This window comes from Pseudophryne corroboree, chromosome 7 (genome assembly GCF_028390025.1).
Source record: "Pseudophryne corroboree isolate aPseCor3 chromosome 7, aPseCor3.hap2, whole genome shotgun sequence".
Classification (NCBI taxonomy): domain Eukaryota; kingdom Metazoa; phylum Chordata; class Amphibia; order Anura; family Myobatrachidae; genus Pseudophryne; species Pseudophryne corroboree.
The window spans coordinates 154,548,914-154,574,720 of NC_086450.1; the positions used below are offsets into that span (position 1 = coordinate 154,548,914).

General features: G+C 41.6%; 1 protein-coding gene across 1 annotated transcript in view; it reads right to left on the bottom strand.

Moving 5' to 3' along the window:
- LRP1B (LDL receptor related protein 1B) overlaps positions 1 to 25,807 on the bottom strand; it is a 1,835,733-nt gene that overhangs the window by 829,046 nt on the left and 980,880 nt on the right. The window contains exon 23 of the mRNA XM_063932605.1: positions 13,285 to 13,530. Within this exon, the coding sequence (XP_063788675.1) occupies positions 13,285 to 13,530 (246 nt within the window). The remainder of the gene's footprint in view (positions 1 to 13,284; positions 13,531 to 25,807) is intronic.

Sequence of the window (25,807 nt, forward strand, 5' to 3'; positions counted from 1 at the left end):
ATTGCCTAATACCAAAAGAAGTTAATGGACTTTAACTGGTAGTTAGAGCTGGGGCTGTTTGGCCTGGACTACAGTAACATGATTGAGGCTTTTCTCATTCATGAAAGGTACAAGTGGCACTTATCATTAAGTCTCTGCATTGGAGTTTGCCCGCCTACAGTGGGATGATGTCTGGGTGGATCAGTTGCACATTAGACAATAGGATTGCGAGCAATTTGGAAATCTAAATGGGACAAATGCCTCCAAAGTGCCAGATCATTGTAATGTGGGATGTAGTCATTGTGTCAACATTTATAATGCCAACATTCACAATGTTGACATTGCCAAAATGTCAACAGGCAATGGGGCATATGTAATAGGGTCACAGTTTGCTGGAGGTGGTGGATGCTGGCTGATCTCAGACGTTTTTTTAAAGCGGCAGTCATTCACAAGGCAAAACCACGCCTTGTAAATGATTGCGGCTTTAAAAAAATGTCAGAGATCGGCCGGCAACCCGCACCTCTGGCAAACTCGGACCCTATTACATATGCTTTAATGTGTCAACTTTCTCAGAATACCAACATATGAAGAGTTGACATTGTTAGAATACAGACATAAGTGTTTGGCTGCAGGCAGGAGGGTTAGGGTTAGGCAGTCACTGCAACCGCTGCAGCTGTTAGGAGCAGGTAAGTCCACCAGGGACGATATGTCAATATACTAACATGTCAACATGTCATAATTTTATATATATAATGAATGACGACTTGGTCAATCTCAACATGACTATGTTGACATTCTCATGGAGACATGTTTCATATCGACATAATAACAGTCAACATATCATACCACACCTGGGAAATTTCTCTCACTGTTACATATTATCTACAGTACCCTTAGGTTCATGCTCCTTTGCATAGTAAAATGTTATGCTTTTACTAAGGATATTAGAAATAATGTTTACATTGTAAATTGTATTGATTAATGAATTAGCATTATTACATTATTGGATAACCAACCTAAATTATTGACACAGACATAACTTCCTGGGGTGCTGCAGATCAGTCTAAACAAAAACTTTCTTTAAAAAGTGAAAGGCATGGGAAAGCCTGCAGTATCTAAGAAGTGTTTAAGTGGGCCATTTATTATTGCTCGCATATTGAATGCGATCTGAGCGGGATGTGACTTCTAGGATCGCATTACAATATGTTATTCTATTGGCCAGATGCATCATCCAGCACCCATCCGCAGGGACAAGGTCTCCGAAAGGAGCCTGTCCCTGTGATGTGCTGGGAGTGCTGCCGGGGGGTCTGCGCATGCGCAGTCTGCTCTCACCACGCTGCAGAGTGGCCATTTCTGCCCAGCTAAGAGTGCAATGTGTAGCCTATAGGCTACAATGGGCTACCACCATCTTCAGATGGCCGTAGCCACATGGACCAATATCGGGAAGCATCGCATTCCGTATATTGGTAAATCTGGCAGCATTGCATCCCTCTTAGAAACCTATGGGAGATGCGGCTGTGGGCGGTAATGGAGGGATCACAACAGGTATCTTACATTCAGGAGATGCCTAATATTTGCAGTTAACCCCCAAAGATAGGTGTTTTCGGGGCTATAGCCGCAAATATACTTTGATAAATGGGCCCCTAAGGGTATATATTGCTTAAATGGGTTGTTCACTTTCAAAAGCTTTACATTTATTTGTTTTGTTTAAAACGTTTAATAAAAGATTTTATTTTTCTATCATATGCTTCTTAAAAATGTCTTTATATCATCTGGCAAGTAAATCAGCATGATGATATAAAGATATGGGATGTTGTTAGGTTGCTGGTAGTCGGGATCCCGGCGGTCAGGATACTGATGCCGGAATCCCAACCGCTGACAATGCCGCCAGCTGGAATCCCAGCTAGCAGGGGCTATTCCCACTCGTGGGTGTCCACGACATCCATACAGTGGGAATAGAACCTGTGGCGATCGCAGTGAGCCACCGAGCCGGCAGTATGGTGAGCGAAGCTAGCCTGCAAGGGGAATCTTTGCGCTTGCCATGCTGCTAGCATACTGTCAGCCGGGATGCCGTTGTCGGTATACTGAACCCAGGGATATGGCTAAAAAAACATAAAGTAAAGCCATACAGATAAAGTAAAAGCTAGGAGGGCATGTACAGACCAAGCCAATAAATGAAAATAATCTAAAGGTGGACAAGCCCTTTAATGGGATTCTATTGAAATCTCTGGAAGTTTTCCAGTTTGATAATTCCAGATGTGAACAGGCTCCTACAATTGCAGTTTACTAACATTAAAAACACATATACCGTAGTACCATGAAGCTGTGCCAATTTAGTGATGATTCAATTTAAGAGTGTAGCAATTTGTTTTTCTGAAAAAATGATAGGCATTGAATTACATTGGTGAATGTCATCAAGAAAATCTTTTTCACTTTAGTGTAATGAGATGACTCATTGGCCAGTAGGTGGTAAAGTAGATGTTCCTGCCCCTTTCACACAAACAATTGACTGGAAAATGAGAGATCATGTGAACTTCTGTGTATGGAGTCATGATTCATACAGAGTGATCCTTTACCCACATACTGTTGATGTTTTTGTGTTTTAAACCTCTTTCACTGCTGTACGCAATGTGGTTGTAAAGTGCACCTGTCACCATGTAGTACAGAATGCTCTTAATTTCAGCATGGCAGTCATAAATTGAACTGTCCTACCATCCGAGCACTAGTCATGTATGTCCACACTACTTGAAAATTCAGAAGTACAGTATGTCCTGCACACAATGGTTGATGAGTACAGCATGCACATACTAGAGCATGCCGCATTTTAAAGGTTTTTTTTATGGGAAGGTAGGGGAGCTAGGGGAGACTTAGGGGGTATTCAATTAGGTCATTTTTTTGTCTAGGTGAAAAAATTTGACTTTTCGCTATTTTTAAGGGCAAATGAGGATTTGCCCTATTCTATAGCAGGGCTGCTTTTTCGCCTAGCCAAAAAATTCAGCAGGAAGAGAAAACATATGGATCAGTGAATCCACATGTTTTCACACCTGTGCCAGTGAAAATGTGGGCCGTTTTTGCTGATTTTGAGGCATTTTTGGCCAATTCCTTTTCACTAACAAAAAAGGTGAAAAGGCATTGGTGAAAATTTCCCTAAAACATAGGCGAAAAATTGACCTCAATTGAATAGGAAGGGATGAATTCAAAAGCTCAGAGATTACCACAGCTAATTGAATACCCTCCTCAGGAGGGTATTCATAAAGCTTCAGCAATTTCGGAGCTATCAAATTTATGCCCCCAGTTCAAATTATTTCACAGAGAAACCCCAGTTCATATGTCACATTGCCCCCCCTACTGGTGACATTGCATGTGGGGGAGCCCTTGTGTGGGTGTCCATGGGTGACCACCCCAACCACCCTGTTGTTAGTCTGACACTGGACAGTAAACAGAAATCAGACAAGATATATATAGGACAATACACAAATGATGAACAATACATTTACTACACAGGGGTAAATAGCCACATGAGTTATGTAAGGGGTGTGCTCTTTTCTAACAATATGCCCTAAGGAAGTGGCTTCCCTACATATAGCATTTACTAGGGTACACCCATGGAATAGATATTAGGGAATACATATGATATCCTAAACAAAAAAGACAAACAGTACTTATTCCAGCACTCTTGGATAAACAAAACACGAGGCAGCATCCAAAAGAAAAAGATATCACCGATCTTTCAAGTATAGAGTTCAAAAAGTTGTCAAATGGAGATGGCGCTCCTCTTTATCCAATCACATTCCCTCAGGAGCCAAAAAAACACAAACATATTTATAGTCTGTTTTATACACCCACATGGTTTTAATGGTGATAATAAGGAAAAAAGGTGAAAAGGGTGGCAAGGCAATAAACACCTTGTGTTGATACCCCTTTTGTTAATATGATTACATTATGAGATCACACTATGAGAAATGTATATATTTTTTCCATATAAATCCGCTGGAGTCGTGATGTGAATTCTACAATAAAGAAAATCATATTCGATTGCTGTTTGCCTTTGGATGTTTCATGCTTTTTAACCTCATTTTTCTGAGGTCATCTGTAAGGTAACCTTATTACCACTAGGGGGTGCTGTTATGAAGTGGCTGTGAAAATTCCTTCTTCTTCTATAAATTCACTCTGCTATAACTGCCTCAACTAACTATTGAGGTATTTTTTAAGGTAATCATATTAATAAAAGGGGTATCAACACAAGGTGTTTATTGCCTTACCACCTTTTTCACCATTTTCCCTTATTATCACCATTAAAACTATATGGGTGTATAAAACAGACTATACATATGATATCCTGGCAGACGGGATATCAGCATACCGACAGCGGCATCCCGTATGCCAGAATCACGGAGCAGACCCACCAACCGAGTGGGAATACGAGGAAGTGGTCAGGATTCCGGTATCGGTCTCCTGAACGCCGGGGTCCCGACAGTCTGTATTGTAACTGCATCCCGATATTAGCATATTGAGTAGGTGATAAGCAAATGAGCCGAAACATTGCTGGAGGAAAAGTATGTTTGTGAGAATATCTCAGAATCTTTTTTTTCTGTAAAAGAATATGAACATCACACTCCTGGACAAAAAAAAAGACCTTCCATAGCTCCGTAGTCTTTCCAATCGGTAACATTTCTAAGAAGAAATCTCAGAATATTCTTAATCTCAATATCTATTGCCTGAGGTCAAGGTTACAGGCAGGCAAACCAAATCAGAGCAAGCCAATAACTATTCGAACCTGGTGCTCGGGTACTGCATGTCAGGCACAATTACATTAATAGTCAGGCGGAGTGACATTACTAGTTTGTACCCAAATGCATGCTCCAATGGTACAAGATACGCCTAAGCAGAACAAGATATAGATAAAGCAGTGTACATTTAAGAAAAGGATGGGTAAATGTGCAGAGAATTCAGTGTTTAAATTAGTGACCCCAGATAGACAGAACTATTGCACTGATGGGTCCAGGACACTTGTACAATGTACACTGTACCATAATCAACTACATTGCTTTATAGCAGGGAAGTGTGGTGAGGTAAATTGCTCGGGAGGCACTGGTTAGTACCAGACCCTGATTTACACACAATATATTAGCCTATGCATTCATGTGGGCATTATACACAGGTACAGCAGTATATACTGCTGAAAATTTGGTGAATTTTGATCAGAGATGTGCAGAAAAGGTATGCAGGGGAGGCGCTGCCTCACCTGCCATAGACTTCTTACTCTAGAGTTTTGACTATAAAAATGATTAGAATAATACAAAGAAGATATTCCTAACATATTTTTTTTTTCATATACTTGATACAGTCAAAACACTGGCGCAAACGTTAGTATGACAGGAAAGGCTCTGCCTCACCCCACTGCATGCCACTGCTTTATAGTAAAATACACAACTAATCGGGTTCTAATCTTAGTGCCAATAAAATACATATAATATAATAATATATTCTATAAACAGTGTATGCTTGTGGTTGCATACAAAAAAACTGTATCCTTAAACAAAGCTCTAATGCACCAATTAACCTAATGAGATACTACGCTAATTAGCGAGAGACAACTGGCAAGAAAAGAGTCTCTACACATACAGTATATCAATTTAAAAATACAATTTATTACCCATTAGTTACTGGCTGCTCAATATCACATATATTATTATTTGGGTTCAATAAGTTCTAAAACATTGATAAAAATGAATGTATAAAAGTTATAACTTGTAGAAATGTCATACAGCTTTGTAAAAGTTTCAAGGAGATGGATTATATAGTTTCAATGGGAATGTTATTTCCTATACTGACTTCAGTAATCCAGGGAAAATAAGTGAAATCATAAGCCAGTCACTGTGATTAGCGATGCAATGTGAACAAGACGCGTTTTAAGTAAAAAAAGATGGCTGATGGTAATGGACCTGTCAGCTCACTCACTCCAGGCATCTCCCGCTACGTAACGTATTGAGGCAAGATGTACAGTATGAGGACACATCTGTATACAAGTTAAAATATTGATACATTAAATTTTTTTTTTTCCAAATACTTTATTGGACAACTGTATAACAATTACATACATTAGTATATGGTACAAGGACACAGTGGCACCCCGAACATCAATCAGTCAATATAAACACTGTGGTACAGAAAGGAGAATAAAACGAGTGAATATATCATGCAAACATGGTTACGAATCAACTGTGAGACTCCTTTTAAAAGGGTGGATGTCCCTTATCTAGCACTTCAAGATTATACCATGTAGTTTGTATCACTGCTTGTCGCAGGGGGATCTTAACAGGGCCATCTAGCATCTGAACGTATGGGAGCCATATCTCAAAGAATCTCTTTATCTTGTTTTCTTTGTCGAGTATCATTTCCAACCATTCCATGTGGAATAGATATGATAGTCGTGGTAAGAATAGGGCTAGAGATAGGGAGCCTGTAGCTATCCATTGCGATAGTATTGTCTTCTTACCCGCTGCTGCTATTTTGGTTAATAATAGGCGTTGGCCATTCAACATCTTAGAAGCAGGAGGTATCGGGTGTATGTCCCAAATGACCCGCTCCGGGGAAATTTCTAAATTGAGGTGTAGTCTGTCTTTGATAAAGGTTTGTATTATGTCCCAGAATTTATGCACCTCTAGGCAGCTCCATAAACAGTGATATATGTCAGCTTCTACCATGTCACATTTAAAACATTTAGAGTCATATGCCGCCCCCATTTGTAGCCTTAGTTTCGGTGTGATGTATGATCGATGTAGAATTTGATAATTCATCTCAGCATAAGATGCTGAAATGAGGGTTTTATTGATCTTGTTAAATGCAATAAGCATAGTGGGGATGTTAATGGATGGGAAGTCTGATGTCCATTTTACTAATCCCGTCTAAGTGGTCTCCCAATCAATAGATTTTTTAATATATGTATAAAGCAATGCTGTGGAAGGATGTATCCTAGGTGTTGATTGTAGAGTGATGTCTAAGGTGTTGGTCTTGTCTTTTGTGGACATTGCGGCTATGGATTTGTTGATGTAACTACGAATTTGGAAGTATATAAACAGTGGAATTTTAAAATGTGGTAGGCTTTCGCAAAGATTGGAATATGTGCGAGTCTGATGAGTATCTTTACATACCAGCTGGTAAAGCTATCTAGTACCTTGGTTCGACAGGGCAGTCAAGGTGGTATGTGCAGCCGTTCCTCTAAGGTCTGGGTTATGGACCAAAGGAAGAAAGGGTGTGATATAGCTGGAGATACCCAGTCTAGAACGAGTCTGCCTCCAAGCCGCACAAGTCGAGGTCAGTAGTATGTTGTTTTGGACCGAGTGGGGGAAAGCCGACGGACGCATATGTAGTAAGCTGACCAAAGAAAGCTCAGGGGAGAAGGCCTGTTCCAAGCCCGTGTTAGCAAACGTTTCGGTCTCATGAATCCAATCGATAGCATAGCGGTAGTTCGCAGCCAGCATATAGCTCCTAATACAAGGCAGATTAACACCCCCCAATTTCTGTGTTTGATTCAGTTTAAATAGTGAGATCCTAGGTTTTTTGTGTGCCCATATGAATTCACTAAAAGCCTTATTTATAGTCTTTATATATGAGTCCGATATCAATAAAGGTAGCATTTGAATGGGGTACAACAATCTCGGGAAGGAGATCATTTTGATCAACTGGCATCGTCCTAAGTATGAAAGGGGTAGATGTTTCCATGCTTGGAAATCTGTCAAAGTTCGTGTAATTAATCGTGGAATGTTACATCTGTACAAGTCAGATGGGTGAACAGGTATCTGGAGTCCCAGGTATGTGATTGTTTGGTGTGCCCAGCGGAATGGGAACTCGAAGTTCCAGCCATGCTTAGCATTTGGATGTAACGCCAAAGCTTCTGTCTTGGAGCTATTAATTTTAAACCCCGAGATCGATTCAAAGGTTGTCAACATTGACAGCAGGCCGGGAAACGCTTCTTGGGGGTTTGAAAAGTACAGTAATAAGTCATCTGCGTAGGCTGTGACCTTAAGGTCCTTGCCACCTATTCCCATTCCATGCCAGTCTGATCTCAGGTGACAATGTCTAAGGAGCGGATCTAATGCTAAATCAAAAAGAAGTGGGGACAGGGGGCACCCCTGTCTCGTGCCTCTATGTAATGTAAATGTATCCGTGTTCAATCCATTCACTGTAAGGAATGCGGAGGGTGAGTCATATATGGTTCGAAAGAATTTGACAAAGTCGGCGCCAAACCGTTGCCAGTGTAGTACCCTCAGCAGGTGAGACCATGATACGCGATCAAACGCTTTATCAGCGTCACAGCTTACTAGCAATGATGTCCCCCCTGGTTTCTGGGCTGCTATGGTCAAGGCAGCGACTACTTGTCTTATGTTGTGTACTGACGTTCTCTCTCTTCACAAAGCCTGTCTGTGATGAATGTAAAAGCGAGGGTAATATTGTTTGCAGCCTATGTGCCATGAGTGTTGTTAGGATTTTAAAATCCTGGTTTAAGAGGGATATCGGGCGATATGATTGCACTAGGGTGGGATCTTTCCCAGGTTTTGGTAATACTATCATACGGGCATGATTGAAAGTGGGGGGGGGCCACATTTCCAGCCAAAATGGAATTAAATAAGGTCAGGAGGTGTGGCGTGATATGAGGTAGTAGCAGTTTATAATACTCTGCACTCAGTCCGTCTGGTCCCGGGGATTTACCATTCGTCAATTGTTTAATTACCGTTACTAATTCCTGTTCTGTAATAGGAGTCATAAGTGAGTCTCAGGCCTCATCTGACAATGTGGGAGACCCTGCCGACCTCAGGAAAGTCATGCCGCTGACGGGGTCGTCTGGTGGGGCCGTATATAGTTCCTTGTAATAGGACAGGAAGGAATCAGCTATATCTGTCTGATTAGAGGACATCTGGGCTTCAGATTTGAGGGTTAGAATGTGTGAGGTAGGGCGCTGGCTGCGAACTACATTTGCTAATAGTTTGCCGGCTTTGTTTCCCCATCTGAAATATTTATGTTTTTGGAAGTCCAAAGCGTATTGGGCTCTCTCCGTACAGAGGTTGTCGTAGGAATGTTTTGTCTCAATGTAGATTCTGCGGTTGTCCTCCGTCGGAGAGGCCAACAACGCTGCATAGGAATTCGTCAGTGCCAGGCCGAGATCATGGTACCGTTGATTGAGACGCCTGCGCTTAGCGGCCACATATGCAATAATGTAGCCCCGTACCACCGGCTTGGATGCAGACCAGAAAAGGTTAATGTCATCTGTGTGTTGTGCATTGTCATTGGCATAGTTAAGGAAATTAGCCTCCAAATATGATTTAAAGTCAGGGGAAGTGTACAAGTGTGAGGGAAATCTCCAATTGAAGGAGGTCTGTTTAGGAGATTCTAGTTTGAGTGTGAACCATGTTGGTGCGTGATCAGAAATAGCTATATTTTCTATCTTTGAATCACATATCCTGGAAAGCAGACCTGCTGGGAGCAGCCAGTAGTCTATCCTAGTGGATGTGGCATGTGGATGGGAGTAAAATGTGTATTCCCGGCTAACCGGGTGTTGTTGTCGCCATGGGTCTATTAGGTGCAGGGATGATATTAAGAATTGTAGAGAAGCTGATACCGTGTAGTTTTGCCTACTAGGATTACCTGACCTATCCAGGGATGGTTGTAATGTAGAAATAAAATCGCCCCCGATGACCAAGCTGCCCTCAGCCCATTCTTGGAGTCGGACATAAATGTTTGAAAAGAAGGCATTATGATCCAGATTTGGTGCATATATATTCACCAGAGTGTAGTTTTCCCCTTCTATCTGCACCTTGATAAATAAGAACCGACCCTCTTCATCTTCTAGTGTGTCTAATATGTTATATCTAAGGGACTTGTGAAATATGATTGCTACTCCTCGTTTCTTAGAGGTGAAGGAAGCTGCATGAAAACTCTGAATCCAATTATCCCTAAGCACATTGGGGTCCCCCGATTTCCAATTAGTTTCTTGTAGCATTGCTACATCGGGTCGTAAACGTTTAATGTGTTGTAATATCTTTTTTCTTTTTATTGGAGTATTAAGACCCTCCACGTTCCAAGTAAGGAATTTTAACTTCGTCTAGTTACTAAAGAGGCAGCCATAAGGGTATTGGTTCTAGCCTATACCTGTCCTGTCAAACATGTGGGATATTGATAAAATATATCGTAGGGCTCCCCATGTCCCAGCTAATGGGGAAACCCGATCATCAATAGGGGTGGTAACACTGTGCCATAACATCAACATTAGAAGTGTCTGTAACCAATTTGATACAGTAAGTCCATTTTTAAATTTTTTTTGAACCCATAACAGTGGTCTATACGACCCATTATATCCTAATAATAAAGTTCTGATTCGATGAGGGGGGAAAGGGAGGGGATGAGGGGGGAAAGGGAAGGGGAGAGGGGTGGTTGGAGAGGGGGCAAAAAGTAAACACAGAGGAAAAGGAGAGAAGGGGCAGAAGGGCCCCGCATTTTCCAATACCGTGAACAAATAGTACTGTAATTAGCAGAACATAGGGAGTATCAGCGATCCGCCATACATTACCAAACATGACTTCCATAAGGGAGGTGATATATGTATTAATTCTATGATGAAGATCGATATCAGCCTCTGTCCTTGGAGGCAGGGGAGGAGTGGCGTCGCAAGGATTCTGCAAAGTTCTTTGCTTCTGAGGATGTGTCAAATAGATACGTCTTGCCATTATGTTGAACGCGTAGCTTCGCCGGATAGAGTAGTGCGAATCGAATGCCTTCGTCGAACAGGATCTTGCAGATGGGGGAGAATTCCCTCCTCTTCATGGCTACGTTATAGGAGAAGTCCTGAAACAAAAGCAGCTTTTCTCCATGAAAGGAAAGCTCTCGGGCTTTGCGGTATGCATCCATCACTTTGACTTTATCCGAGTAGTTAAGGAACTTGAATATTATCGGTCTAGGTCTCCGGCGATCTGTCTGAAGATCAGGACCAATTCGGTGCGCCCGCTCAATCGCTAAGGACTCCCCCTCTGCCAGGCAGCCTAACTCAAGAGGCAACCAGGAGGAGACCAAGGCTAGCAATTCTTTAGGTCTGACTGATTCCGGTAAGCCAATCATGCGAAGATTGTTTCGACGATTGCGATTTTCCAAATCTTCTAGCTTTTACTGTATCGCGGAGATGGTAGACGTTTGAGAATCGACAACGGTGCGGGTAGCGGTTAGGTCATCTTCCAGATTTGAGACCCGTTGCTCGACTTCATCCAGTCGTGAGCTATGTTCTTTTAACTGTGTCATGGTGGAATCAATGGCATCTTTCAGCCCTGCAAGTTTCTTGTCCAGCAGTGGCGAGAGTATATCAGAGATTTCCTGTGCCCTGGCCACTGCGTCCATAGTGTATCTAGCGGAATCTGGTACGCCATCCAATACGTTGGCAGTAGGGTACGAGGGCGGTGAGTTAATAGAGACCGAGGTAGATGCCCTGGTGTCTTTAGTTTTTGCCGGTGCTGAACCGCGTCCCCCTCTTTGGGGTTTGGCTACGTATTTATCCATATAAGCGTGGTAGTAGCACAATACAAAAATAGATGATTGCAAAAATCCTGCCCTGCAGGGAGAAATATGTGTGCGTTACCACTGGTATGTTGGATCACCACAGCCTGTGTCTCGATGGTGTTGGCCAGCTGCAGGAGCTATGTAGTGTAGTTTGCGGGCAGGACTCTGACTTGCTGTGCTGCAGTGTGCTTGCTAGCTTACAGTCTTCCACCCCTGTTGCTGTGGGGTCTCTGATGCCTGGGGCTTGTAGTGCATAAGCCGGGAAGCCCGTTAATTATGTAAAAGTTGTGACGTCACGCGGGGCAGGTCGTCGGGATGAGACTGATATGTTATCTCTGTCGTTAGCAGCTGCCTCCCGGTATCTGTTGGCTGTAAGCCGCAGGGGCACAGTATGATGTGTGCGGGCCTTGGGTAATGGTGGTATTGTGGGTGGGCCTAGTGTGTGGCACTCACCCGTCACTAGGCCTCTTCTCTGCTTCAGATGGGCACCTGCGGCGTCTCCCCCCTCGCCGCCGGCAGCAGCGTCCCGGAGGCTGGGGGTGTGGAGGGCTAGACCTGCCCGGCAACGATGGGTTGGGAGCAGGGAGCGGGGAGCGTAAGTCCAGGCCGGGAAAGTGAGGCTCTTGACGCTCGGCCACAACCAATATGGCGGCCGCTAGCAGCGTGCGCCACAGCTGGCGCTCGAACTCCGGGGAATTAGGCGGTGGGGAGCTGGGGAGATGGTCCCTTCATGCCCACCACTATCTCCGCTGGCCCCTGGTGTGATGTTGGGGCTCAGATCCCTGTATTTAGCCCGTTCAGCGTCGCTCGGGCAGCAGGGGACGGAGAGCTCCTTTAAAATGCGGCCAGCAGAGGGTCCGCCCACCGGAAGCTCGATACATTAAATTTTAACAATATTTTAGAACTTATTGAACCCAAATAATATATGTGATATTCGGCGATCAGTTGCTAGTTTGTAATTAATTTTATTATAACATTGATATATGTGTAGAGACTTTCCTTGCCAGTTTTCTCTTTCTAATTAGTGCAGAATCTCATTAGGTATATTGCATTATACCCAACACTAGCAGTGCACATGACTGCTCTCTAATAAATGACTAATGCTGCTGAATCTTTCCTGAATAGTCACTTGTAGCAGAAATAACTTAAGTTTTAGACAACCAGAAGAACCGCAGGAATACAAGAAAAACACCAATTTATTCTTATTCTTTAGAAAATTTCATGATTTGTACTTAAGCAGATAATCACAAGGCTGAAAACAAGCAATCAAGGACCATTTAGTTCACAAAACATAAACTGGAAGTTAGTAGAGCTTAATAGATTTCTAGACCCCCATTTTGATTATATCCTATGTATAACTAGCGCTGTTTTATTCTTTTTACTTTATCTAGGATTGTGCCGTCATTTATGCTTTATAGTAACAGAATTAATTTGTTTCACCTCATCATGTTTACTATTTAATTCGCCACCATCACTTTCCCAATCAGGAGAACCCTAACTAGTGATCAACTACCATAGCTTCTTATTGATCTTCATAGGTAACACAGAGAAAATACAATGAGATGAACTCCTGTTTATAAAATGTGCTTTGTACTGCTGCACCTTCACCACCACCTGCACATGTGGATGTTGTATCATAGGCAATAACAATCATTCAACTAAAGATAAATGTGGGTAACTTGTTAAAAAGAAAAAAATCTAGTAATGTTTTGTTTCAAATATGTTATATTTTGTAGAGAAGGATCACTGTGTGCAACCTACCAACGCTGTTGCATGTCTCTCCATCAGGATTTAACGTCCAGCCTTCATAGCATGAACATTTGACAACATGTTTGTGCTGTTCGCAAACTTGGCTACACCGCAGATGCTTTGTGCAGTAATCCACAATGTCACAGGTCTTGTTATCAACACTCAGATACATTCCCTGTGGGCATGAACACACAATCCCCCTACCGGGAGCCACACTGCATTTGTGACTGCAGCCTCCATTGTTCAAATAACATTCATCTGCAGGGAATACAGAAATAAAAAAACAAAAACAAAAAACAGTGGTTAGTGTTACACAAAGTAACAGAATACAGAAATAACAGGTGTCTAAAATGGAACCTGGATAATATATTGACAGTAAATAGGTTAACAGTCAATAGGTTGATCCTATATGGTCAACATATATTAGGTTGACAGGTACAAAGGTTGACAGATTCAAATGGTTGATATGGCAATGGTCAACATACATATGGTTGACACAAGATTTTTAGGATTTTTTTTTTCAACATTTTCATCATTTACCATCCATGTGGACTGCGATTGGGAATTAGTGACATAACTACAGTGGGTACAGGGGTGCAGCTGCAATGGGGCCTGGGATGCTTCGAGGATCTGCAACCAGTCATGGGCCTCCTCCAAGGACCATCAGTACCTCTTCACAGTCACTCCCCACCCATAGGAAGAATGGCTGCTGCTGGTAGCTACCTCAAGGCTGCAGCCATGCGGAGGATGTGACAGTGCGGGGGGCTCTACATGAATGGCTCCAAGTCCCAGCAGCAGACCAGTGCAGTGCTGCGATTTGTGGGTATTTAGGGGGTGGGGCCTAATGTCGTGAAGTGTCCGCCCCATCAGACACCTCTTCTGTAGCCAGGTAATGTACAGTATCTCCTGCTGACTCCCTCTCTCTCTCCGACATTGTCTCTCTCCCTCACACTCACTCTCTGACACTGTCTCTCCCTCTCTTTCGCTGACATTGTCATTCTCTCCCTGACACTGACTCTCTCTTTCTCTCTCTCTGACACTGTCTCTCTCTCCTTGACACTGTTTCTCTCCCCCTCTATCTCTACCTACACTGCCTCTCACTTTGTTTCTCTCTGACACTTTCTCTCTCTCTCTCTCTCTCTTGAAATAACAATGTTTCTCTCTCTCCCTGACACTGTCTCCCTCTTTCCTTGATACTGTATCCCTCCCTTTCTCTGACACTGTCTCTCTCTCCCTGACTCTCTCTCGGTCTCATTGACACTGTCTATCTGACTGTCTCTCTCTCTCCCTTACTCTCTTCCTCACACACTCTCTCTCTCCCACTCTCTCTCTGACAGTGTCTCTCCCACTCCCTGACATCTACTCTCTCTCTTCCTGGCACTGTCTCTCTCTCTCTTCATGGCACTGTCTCTCTCTTCCTGGCACTGTCTCTCTCCCTGACAGAGTATCTCTCTCTGACATTCTCTTTCTTTGACACCGTATCTCTCCACCTCTATCTCTCACTGACACTATCTCTCACCCTCTCTCTTCTTGACACTCACTCTCTCCCTTTCTCCTTGATGCTGTATCTCTCCCACTTTCTCTGACACTGTCTCTCCCTCTCAGATATTGTCTCTCTCTCTACTCTCTCATCCATTTTTCTCTCTTTCTACCTGACATCCTCTCTCTTGCTCCTCTCTCTCTCTTTCTCCGTGAAACCCTCTTTCTCTGCCTGAATCCCCACTCTCTTTCCCTCCCTTTCTTTCTCCCCTCTCTCTCCCCACAAAGTTCTAGTTATGCCTTTGTTGGGAATAGTAATCTATGACGAGCGTAGTGGTTGCAGAGCAAGATACCTTGCTCGAAGTGTGTTGATCGAATCGAGACACGTGAGGGGATGTGGTATACTAATTGGGGGCCACATGTGGTTTGACATAGAAAATGACACCCAAAAAAACAAAACTCATGTCGACTTTTTTGTGTTGACCAATTCCGTATCAACCTTTTGACCTTTTGTGCTGTCAACCTTTTATATATCGACCTATTGCATGTTGACCATATGGGGTCGACCTATTGACTATCGATGTAATCTGGTCGACTAAATGATCCACTCCCTTCTACAACACTAAAACTTACAAAGTGTGCTTATATTCTATTTCTGATCTTTATAAATCATAACCATTACCAGACCATATTGGTAATGCAGTGGCTGAACCATAAATACTTATTTTCTAAACTCAATAACGGTGTATCCTGTGCATTATCCTATCTTAACCAAAATACAATAACTATAAAAATAATTAAAGGTCTAGATAACAGTGCTGGCATTTTAAAATAATGTAACATTTTTATTAAACAATATGAATTGTTGCTGGCATTAAACACAATCAAACACAATAATCAAACATGGGTGTTTAACTCGCCAGATAACACAACTAAACAATTTAGGTGGTATAGCCATTTCAGGCAATGAGAAGGAAAATGCACCCACTGAACCTAAACTAAACATGAACAAGTCACATACTGGAGAGTATTATAGAGGCACTGTGCTGCTTTAGCTTTCCCTGCTTTGCCTCTTTATGAGGCAATGCAGGAAGGTACACAGAAGAGATGTATTAGCATGTAATTTGCTGGCATGGAGGATTGAAAATGTCACCTCTCTGGCAATCCCCACCAGAGCACACAGCTCATCAGCCTAGTGGTAATATGCTGTTTCTCTCCTCCCAACCAGCTCCACTGGACATTGCGACATCTCCTATGCAGCCTAGAGCCCGGAAGCTGCAGTGGCCACCACAGTGGCTGAGAATCTGGCAACATCACCTGCAGTTGTCAAACTCGATAGGTTCAGGTGTCGGAACGGTCAGTGCCACTTAAAGGTAGCAGCACCAATAATGACAGGGGTGCCCCTGTTATTGAACACACATTTCCACAGTAATACAAGAGGGAGAAGTGGTATCAGCACACATACCGTAACATGTGCTGATATCACTTCTCCCTTCTCCGGCCAGATACACATTATATTCCCCCAGCAGTGCCGACAAATACACATTATATTCCCCCATAGTGCTGCCAGATGCACATTATATTCCCCAGCAGTGCTGCCAGATACACAAAATGCCCCCACAGTGCTGCCAGATACACATCATATGCCCCCACAGTGCTGCCAGATACACATTATATGCCCCCAGCAGTGCTGCCAGATACACATTGGAGAACTACTTACAAGTGAAAATTCTTTAGCCCAGAACACCTATGAGGGGGTGAAGCACTGAACTTATTGAGACCGCTGATCACTGCATACTGCTGCAGAGCTGCAGTAAAGATGGCCACCGTGATGATCCTCCCTGGTGTCTCCTTTTATAGATTCATACACACAGGAGGGCTAGGTTTGTCTCAGCAGGAGAGGCAACCCCAGCCCTTCTGTTTCACCAGATCATCAACAGACCAGCCTATAGTCAGCATGCAGAGGAGGGGAAGACAGCTGTCAGTCACCATGTAGTGCAGCTGAAAGCACTGGCTGGGGAGTGTCAGTGCAGTGGGGTGCAGCGGTCTGCAAAGGCATTGTGCCTGAGAGATGCACAGAGGCTGCAGGCCGGTGAAAATGTGAGCACTGGCCGCAGTTTGCCCTGGGCTGGACTTTGGACATGCCTATCCTACACTATCACTTTGATGTAATATTAGTTGGCAGGTTCTCAAAAAACTGGGTGATAGAGTAGGCAGGGCCGGTGCTTCCATTAGGCAGCTGCCTATGGGTGCCAGGAACTTAGGGGGTGGACCACTGAGGCTTCCTGAGACAAAAATGAAGGATGTCTCTGAAACACTGTCTCGTCTTCTAGACCAGGGGTCGGCAACTACACTACCCATTCCCACTTCTAACTTCACCACCAAGGAAGACAAAAAGAGCACAGAAGTAAGTAATAGACATCCACGGATGGCACCATGTAACTACCATCTGCCCCTCTCTATTCCAATTGACCAGAGGGGACATCTGAGGGACAGTGAGCGTAGGTCAGATGGTACCCCTATTTGCTCCACACCGTGACCTCCGCTCCTGCTCCAGGGACAACTGATTTCACTGGGTCACACTGCTTGTTAAGATGACCACATGGATGAACCCATGACAGCACAGCTTCACCCTGAACTCTGGGGCAGTTACTGGGCTCCTCCATCCCTGCAGCTTTCCAGACAGCTGCGGCACTAGCAGGAGACTTGCAATCACGGAGAGCCCCTGAGCAGCACCAAATAGAATCAGGTGAGTGCAACAGCACTGAGGAGCTGTAAAGTGGGTATTGGTGGTGGTGGTGGGGGGGGGGGGGGGTACCAGGCATTGGGCTAAAGTTCTTTAGTGCTGGGAAACCTTGCACAGGCCCTGACAGTAGGACTTGCCGTGAAATGTGGTCCATTGATCTTGGGCTGCAAGCTTAAATGCATTGATCAATCCATGAACTAAAATCCCATTATTTATGTATTACAATCATGTTATTTTTACAATCCAAACTGAATCCAAAACCTGAAATCTGGATTTAAAATCCGAATTCCAAACTGCCAGCAAAGCCAAACCAAGACTCTGTTTGGTTTGGATCTTCTCCAGAGATCTGGGTCGGTTTTTGGTTCGGTTCGGATCCACAAAATTTGGGTGGTGTCAGATTTCCGGAGAACCGAACCGCATCTTTCTAATAAATACTGTAGACACACACACACACAGAAAGGGATGTGCACCAAACCATTTTTGCTTGATTTGGATTTGGCTCTGATTCGTCATCTGGCTTTGGATTTGGATTTGCCAAACTGTTGTGTTAAAAATTGACAAATAAGCTAAAATCAAATAATTTTGGCCTCTTTTTGCTCATAGGGTATTATCAGCCTCAATAACATTATTTTCCAGTAATTTCCAGTACATTTTAACTAGAGATGAGCGGGTTCGGATTTACTGGGGTTTTTACGCAAGAATAATTTCTTAATTTCTGGATTTTTCTTATTGGCTAACCAACACACGTGACGTCCGATAGCCAAGAAGGAGAGTCGGGTAAATCCGAGTAAAACCGAACCCGCTCATCTCTATTTTTAACTTTCTCACAGCTCACAATATTATTTTCCCCAATATTGCCCAAAGGCTGCAGCAAGCTGGCTGGCTATTAAGCGACAGAGCAGCAGCACATGCACACAGCAGTTGACCGCACATCTATGAAACACTGCCACAGCATACTGGTATACAGTGCACAGAACGGCTCAAACAATAGATCTATATATTTTTTTCTTTTTGGTAAGAAAAAAAGCTCAGTTGAAGCTGTAAGGAGTCAAGAGGCTTTGAGCATAGGGCACTAGGATAAAGTGTACCAAACAGTACAAACAATAGATCTATATATTTTTTCTTCTATTTTTGAACTTGCATCTCAGTTTAAACTGCATGTAGTCACAGGGTTTATAGATGCATGTGAACAAAGTACACTAGGGTAAAGCACTCCAAACAGTACAAACAATAGAGTTTTTCAGTTTTTGAACTTGCAGCTCGGTTCAAACCACGTGGATCACAAGGCTTATAGATGCATGTGAACAAAGTGCACCAAACAGTACAAACAATAGAAATAAATAAATAAATAAATATATATATATATAAAATTCTATTTTTTTAACTTGCAGCTTTGTTCAAACTGTGTTGCTCACAGTGCTTATAGATGCATGTGAACTAAGCGCATTAGGTGAAAATGCACCAAACAGTACAATTTCCAGAAGAGTACAGAACAGCATACAGCAGTGTGTGCCTATACACAGTCACTTTACAGAGCACATCCACTTTTGAGTCTGGACAAAGCACAGCCAATACAGCAGAGTACAGCACAGCATATATCAGCGTACAGCATGCCCCCTATACACAGTTACTTATACATCACTGTCACTTGTGAGTCTGGAGACAGCACAGCCAGTATAGCAGAGTACAGTGCAGCATACATCAGCGTGCCCCACAATGTCAATTATTCAGCACAGCCACTTGTGAGTATTGAGTCTCTGCATAGCCAGCATAGCAGAGTATAGCGCAGCATGTGGCAGTATGCTAAATGGTGCCAAGTCCAGCCTTATAGAGAATCCAAGTCCCATGAGAATCCAATGCCAGGAGGATGACGTTCGGCCTTGATGAAGGATCCAACTTGAGTCTGGCATGAACACCTGAGCCATGGCTTAGGTGGACTCAGATCCCTCCAGTTTGGAGCAGTCCAGAATCCTTGTAATCCGGGCCACTCATCTCTAAAACAGAGTGGTCATAATCAAACTACCCCTATTCAGAGAGCTGTCTATAACTCAATCTAACAACCAGAATCACCACATTGGTAAAGAGAAAGGGCATACAAAGAACCCTTCTGCAAACAAATAAATGTAGTGCAAAAAGTCACCAATAGTGGGAATATGGTGCTGTACAATGTGAAAACTAGTGTTCAGAATTGCTATTCTAAACTAAATTGATGTTAAATGTTTTATTGCTTTGTTATCATTAGTGTAACACAATAAAGGTAATCATTCATTATAGTTTGGTTACTCATGAGTTAACGCTGTTTTCACCATTTGCAAGTATTTTATACTATAAACTACTTGCAAATGGCTTATAATTTATAGAGTGTGAACTTATGTACAATAAAATAAATAAATAAAACTAATATATATGTGTGTGTGTGTAGATATATATATATGTGTGTGTGTATATATATATATATATATATATATATATTTTTATACATATATATATATATATATATATATATATACACACATCCCGACTATTTGAAATCCTGACAGGGGCGCATGAGGCAGCTAACCCTAATCATCTTCCTCCCCCTAACCGTCCCTCCCCGCAGCCTAAACCTAACATTCCCACCCCACAGCCTAACCCTAACAGGTGGCACTCAGGACTCAGGACTGTATATGAAATTAGCAGGCAAGACTCATCTTTTTCAATATTTCAGCACGACATATATAAAATGAGAACACAGTGAAAAGCTACATACACACCCACATCCAATCAGAAACTCTATCAAGAACCCACATTGAAAACACCTGATGTAATCACGAGCAAGAAATTTAAAGGTGTATACCGCAAGTATAATCTACACATGGCACATATAGTACATACACAGAGACACAAACAACAGGTCAGACATACTCTCTTTACAATGTACAAATCAGCTATTTACACATAGTGAAAAAATCTTAGGAATAGACATAGAGATATCATAAAAAGCTGTGTAGACCCAAGGACTTGTTTAAACTCTTAGGGCTTAAAGTCCCTAGACATTCAATCCATTTAGTTTCTAATTGTAGTAATTTCTTACCTTTAATGCCACCCATAATTAAGGGGGGCACATGATCAATGATGTGATAACTAATTGTAGCAAGGCTGTGTCGGGCTATAGCAAAGTGTCTTGCCAATGACCTATCACTAGTACCTTTCTCATATGCAGCCCTAAAGGCAGACCTGTGGAGTGCCATCCATTCTTTAAAATTGCGCTCCGTCTTATGAACATAAGCCAAACTGCACATACAAGTAATCAAATAATAAATTTGCTGGAGCATGTTAGGTGGTAGTTAATGTACAGTTTGTCCCCTGTCAAAGGGCGATTGAATAAAGAGCCACATTGTAGATAATGGCACCTGATGCTGTTGTGACATCTACAGCAGCCTTTTTTTGGCTGGCCCAACCATATCCCTACCCAATGTTTACCCATGTCGGTAACATCCCTCTTAACCACAAAATCTACAATATTGTGCCCCTTCCGGTAGCACTTCATCAACATAATAATGTGTAGTGGAGCTAAACCCGGCTCAGAAGCTACTACCGACCACAGCCTTTTTTGCGGGGGTTTGTAATCATGTTGCTAGCAAGAATAAATTTATTAACCCATAGGATTTTCTTCTATTACTTTTGTTCTTAAGGCAGGTACACACTACTCGATTGTGGAATGCCGGCGATGGATGACTATATCGTTGAATGATATAGGGGGGAATTCAAACTTTGAAAAGTCAGTTGTATGTCTGTTTTTTCCTGTCAATTAAATAGGAAAGAACAGACAACCAACTGACATTTTAAACATTTGAATTCCCCCCATAGTGTTCAACGATATTTTGCATACACACTAAATGTTATCGTTCAATGATAATGTTCACTGACGTCACCGCTGGCATTCCCGAAGATGGAGCTCATCCTGACATTGACCGGTTGAGCTGCATGTCAGCTCAATATTGGTGATCGCTGAAAGGTGTGCGGGAGAGCACATTGTTCATCGGTCACCAATATTGCCCCATACACATTAGGCAATTTCAACCTATAAATAAATTATAACGACATTTATGTCATCATCTTTTATTTTATAGGCTGATATCGCCTAGTGTTTACCCCCTTTAGACTGTTGCAACAATCTATCTCTAGCAATCCGTAACACTTTCTCTTTAAAAGTAACAAATGTTTCTGATCATAACCTTGGATGAAAACGTAATAATCATGTCATCAATCTGTAGAGATGCTAAATGACCAACACTGCTAATGCGGACAGTCCTCAGAAACTGAGAATAGGGAAGCCCATTTTTAAAGAAGCTTGGGATGTGAACTGTTGGCAAGTAAGCAATTATTCCTATCAGTTGATTTACTGAATAATGTAGTATCAAGTTTAGATCCATTTAAAGTGATACAGACATTCCACAAGTTAACAGAATGTTGATTAATCTAGTATGTAAATTTCACAGGGCTCACTGTAGAGTTATGGGTATCAATCAACATCCTAAATTCATCCTCAGACCTGGTCCATAATATTAATAAATCATCAATGTAACAAAAGAAAGCATAGATCTTATTAGTAACAAGACATTTAGAAAAGAAGACATCCTGTTCAACTGCGAACATGAATGCATTTGCATATGATGGGGCCACACTGGACCCCATCGCACACCCAAAGTTCTGTAGATAGTAATGACCATCATAGAAAAAATAGTTATGATATAAAATCATTTCCAAGAGCTCCATGAACAGGTTTGAATCAAAACAGCTTCCAAACCTGTTGAATTAGGGATGCATGTATATAAATTACATAAATTAACAGAGCAAAGAAGACAATTTGCAGGTAAATCTGGAAATGCTGCCAATTTGACTAATAAAGCATTAGTATTCTGTAAATGCGTGGGACAAACCTGTTCACATGGTTGTAAAAAAGCAATCAGCATACCTGGTGGACAGGACAGCTTCTTATGGATTTTGGGTAAGAGAGGTCATACAGGATGTGTAACAATCAAAACTTGTAGCACATGTTCAGTAATCAACTTTTGTTCACACGCCTCTTGTAGCAGTAGATCTGATTCATTCTTAAATGATAATGTACTGCTATTACACATACATACATACATGCATGTATCTATCTATCTATCAATCTATATATATATATATATATATATATATACACACACACACACACACAATCAACACTCTACTATTGACCATTGATATCATTTTCATATTCTTACATTTAAAATAAATTCCCCATGAGGAAACTGGTTTCACGTGGGCCCCACCTCATCATTATTAACCTACCTCCAAACGCTACAAAAATGTATAACTATATAACATTTATTTCAATATATTGCTAGTAATAAATGTTGCCAGTCTGTAAAGTATTGATAACGGTGTCAATATAGTATTGTATTCTCAAAAGTTGCCATGCAGAAGATGTGAGACTCTGTTTACCTTTTATATTATTGTTACATTGAAAACATAGAATGAAAAAAATCTATTGCATATACTGTAATACATTTATATGGGCACTGTAATGGGAATTTACCACAAAATCCCAGGTAAGCCTTTTATGCCCCAGCCCTAGAAAGAAAATAGGTACTGGTCCTTAGGGTGAGGAAACTTGAGTGGTGACAGACACGGCCCATTCCTTATTATTCTATATCAGCAAGATTTGTGATGCTCTGGCATATATATCTTTGACTTAATACTGACACAATATATTATTGTTTTACAAAGACTGCAGAGTAATGTGAAATATGCTGGTACTACACATATAAATGTTAATAATAATAATAATGGAATGTTTTGCAGGTTTGTTCCGTGTAGATGTACAATGATAACAGAGAAACGTTTTTGCAGAAAACAGTCATATACATTAGTAAAAAGGTTAGTTGTTGGTAACAATATTGCTGGTGACAGTACTGACAGGTAGGATGCCTGTAAACTTAGAAAGACCTTATTTTATTCACACGCAGGTTAGTAGCGGTGATTGGTAATTTCCAATTGCAGACCTGAGGTTAAGAGTCAGGATGGAATCATATATTGAAGACATAAATAACTTGCCTTTTTAACAGCCTAGTGAGGAGTTGTTGGGGAGGCTGATGAGGAGGGTGGATGTCACAAAACAAAGTGCTGCACTTCCTTATTAGAAAGAAATTCTAAGCCATGTACTTTACTAGCCTGCAATACGGCTGTAACTTCTGCAATAAATGGAGTGTAAAAATCTCTGCTACTTTATAAGTGCTGTTGGCATAACTTCATTCTACATCTTTAAATATCAGAATGTCTTTGCATATGCCCCACTGTAGAACTCGTGCAATGATACGCAGCAGCACTATTTAACAGCTTCAGATTGGTCGATGTTTATTGTCCTCTCCCATAATAGTGCTATCAATACTGTACATGCCTAGTCATGGCCATCTATTCCATTTAGATTACTGCAGGGAAGAAAGTTCCCATTGGATTTTACAGCTGAAAAGAAATGTGTCTCTAATTTTATTTGTATTGTGGATTCCAGTTTGTATTCATTTACATTTTAATTTGAAATGGAAACTTTTATTGATTAATGCCAAAGTAATTCTCTCTCTTGTGCTACATTACTTGTATAACATGACTATCTTCTGAAAACTGATGTTTTCTGAGGATGGACCACAGTAACTACACTGATAAATAGGTTTAGTCTAATGGTGTGTACACACGGTGAGATTTTTTCTTTCTATTTTGACTATATAGTCAAAATCGCAAGAAAAGTTAGTGCAAATCGCAAGGTGTTATGCCACTTGCGATCCCGATTCGATCCTGATGCGCAGTCCCGCCAGGTCGGTATCGCAAGAAAAGATAGACTGTGCAGGCAAGTCAATCCTTGCTAGATCGGTTTACTGTCTATTTCATCTCACATGTCAATTAAAAATACAAAATCTCACATAAGCCAAAATCGTAAGCACACATAGTCCATATCTCAAGAAAAGTTAGTCAAAATCGGTGGTGCTGGGCTCCGGAGAGTTCAGGGGAAATCGCAAAGTGAAAATCGGGCATAGCAAGGATCTCATCGTCTGTACACACCATAACACAGATGCAGGGATCATTGAGAGTGTGTATGTAGGAACTGCCTTATTTGGTATACATAGAGGAAGATTTAAGGACTGTAAGACGTTGCGTTTTCAAAATACATCATTAAAACATCACAAATGTACAGCATTTAAATTAAATGTTCTTTAACTGTAGTGTGGATAATATTTTGTTAAGGGATAGATAGATAGATAGATAGATAGATAGATAGATAGATAGATAGACAGACAGACAGACAGACAGACAGACAGACAGATAGATAGATAGATAGATAGATAGATAGATAGATAGATAGAAGATTACGTTTATATAAAAATGCCAAAAAGAGTTTAAAATTTAAATTGAAGAAAATTGTATATACCAGAACTAAGTATGAAACATTATCACCCCCTCTGGGATAACCATAATGGCAGTGATCTCCACATAGATTAGGTTTTGCCAGGCTAATGAATTAAATATCGCTTCCAGGAAAAAAAAAATACATTTGATCATAAGTTTTCATCTTCTTGTCATGAAGAGTAATAATGAGAAGTGTTATATCATGTCAACTATCAGTAGCATGAAGAGTGTTATTAATAGACTCTAAAATACTGTATATCTATCTATTTACTGGCCAAGTGCTGTTCATGTGATAATGTCATCTAGATTTACTGTATGTACCTACTGTTCCGCAGGAATGTGAGTTCACCTGTAAAGGCTTACAGTATATCTATGTAAAGATGACTTTTAAAAAGGAAACTACTGAAGTGTAATTTGCAGAAATGTCATACTGTATTTTATTACTAGTGCAGACTGCAATGTAAAGTATACAACAGTACAACAGCATGGGCCAGCAACAGAAATCTTGGGGCCCGGTACACCGATATCTCTGGGGCCCCAGCAACCTCCCTTAACTTGGCAGATAGTGGCTTTAAAACAATAGTACATGTATGTTATCCTTCAGTTACATGGTGTGGAAAAATATTTGCTTCTGTTTGTGCACATATTATATGATTAGCAGCCACCAGCACTGGTTTTGCCTATAACATTGACTATAAATAATTTGAATTGGACCTGGACCACCAATCCAAGGCACCCCTGCAAGCGTCTTGAGGCACCCCTGGGTGCCATGGCAACAGTTTGAGAACCACTGGTCAAGTGTGTACCCAGCTTAAATATTGCAGGTGGTCTGTGGGTTACAGCTCCCAGCTCCACTTCTGCAAAATAAATAAATGCAACAAC